Here is a 1,555-nt window from a genome sequence, read left to right on the forward strand (position 1 = left end):
GCTGCAGCACCCTGGGGAGCATGAGGGACCCAGCCAGGAACCACTGGGAGCCCAGGGCTGGGCTGGAGCCGTGCAGGGCCCAGCACTCACTGCAGCTCTGTGAGGCAAATTCGCGGAGGTCCAGGTCCTTCAGCTGGAAGTTGACGAAGGTGGTGAGCTTGCTCGTTCGTATCCTGGCCTCTGAGAAGCGCTTCAGGTCTGGGGGTCATGTCAAGGAGCCAAGGGACAAAGGGGAGCCTGTGAGGAACCGCCTGCCTCCCTACCAGCACCCCCTGTCACTGTCCCTCCGCCTCAAGGATACGAAGCACCAGGATCTTGGGAAACTTCTGGATGCTGAATTTCTTTGTACATCTCGTCCTGGCTTTGCAGTGACAACATGTCTGTGGGACACAAACAGTACAAGCAGGAGGGTGAGAGCAGAGGTCAGCCCCACCAGGCACCAAGCCCACAGTCCTGGCAACACAGGCACGGAGGGAAAGGGGCCCAGCCTGCACCAAGGCAAGCCCACCTGCCCCCGTGCCCCATGCTCCGTACCGGTTTCTCGTCCCCATCCAGCACATCCTCTTTGGTGAAGAGCCGTAGGCAGTCCATGAGGGTCACCTCCCCGTAGCCTTTCTGTGGGAGCAGAGTGTGGGTCAGAGACAGGGTGTGTGGGGCAGGGGGCCGTGGGCCAGTGGGGACCCTTTACCTTGGGGATAGGCAGGGACAGGTCCCAGAAGGGGTCAAAGGCTGTGGAGCAGTAGCCGCACTCACTACAGGTCAGTGAACTCTTCAGCTGCCCAACGAAGAGGTCTGGAGGCGATGGGACAAAGCAGGGTAAGACCCTTGGTTCCCAGCCCTGCTCCCAGCCCAGCCCTGCCCTCCCCTCCCCATAGCCCTGCTCACCGCTAATGCGGCTGTCCTCCCTCTCCTGGTACCTCCTCCACATCTGGCGGCTCTTCTCGTCATCACTGCAAGAGACGGGGAGACAGAGTGGTACTGAGTGTGGCCTGGGGGATGCCAGCCCCCACGACCCAGCCCAGAGGGACCTGCATGGTCACTATCCCTGAGCCGGGCTTGCAGGCAGCGAGCTCATCCGTGGGGCTCGTCCACTGCCTCCACCCCAGCCAGCACTTACGGGAGGTGGTCCAGGGTGTCTGTGCTGGCCCGTGGCCGCACCAGCACGCGGTTCACCTCACCATGCAGCCCGTCAAGGAGGAACCGCAGGAACTCCTGTGCATCCTGCTGGCTGCAAGACACGGGGCATGGCCGGTGAGCGGGTGGCAGGGGCTTAGCTCTCCCCTGCCACCCCCACACCGACACCCCTTACTTGTAGCCAACGAAGCGGGGGGCATATCTCTGGATCTGCGTCTTGAACTCAGAGGGGCTCACGCTCTCATTGGGGGACGAGGTCCAGAGCAGCTGAATCAGCTTTGCAAACTCTGTGGGCAGAGAGGCAGGTCAGCAGCACAGCCAGCCCCAGCCAGCTCTGGTGGCATTGCCATGCCCTCCAGAGGAGAGCTCAGCACCCCACTCCGGGGTCCCTGTGACCGTCCCCGTCCCCTCTGGAGGGGAA

The 1,555-nt window shown here is 62.8% G+C and overlaps 1 protein-coding gene across 1 annotated transcript in view; it reads right to left on the reverse strand.

Annotated features, from left to right (window-relative positions):
- Positions 1–1,555, reverse strand: part of USP2 (ubiquitin specific peptidase 2) — a gene marked incomplete at both ends in the record, with an annotated part of 2,995 nt that overhangs the window by 1,134 nt on the left and 306 nt on the right. Inside the window, 7 exon segments of the mRNA XM_009702621.1 lie at positions 91–198; positions 302–380; positions 535–615; positions 689–792; positions 886–950; positions 1,118–1,228; positions 1,310–1,421. Coding sequence (XP_009700923.1) covers positions 91–198; positions 302–380; positions 535–615; positions 689–792; positions 886–950; positions 1,118–1,228; positions 1,310–1,421 — 660 coding nt within the window.

The sequence above is a fragment of the Cariama cristata genome, unplaced genomic scaffold (assembly GCF_000690535.1).
Source record: "Cariama cristata isolate BGI_N322 unplaced genomic scaffold, ASM69053v1 scaffold28686, whole genome shotgun sequence".
NCBI lineage: Eukaryota > Metazoa > Chordata > Aves > Cariamiformes > Cariamidae > Cariama > Cariama cristata.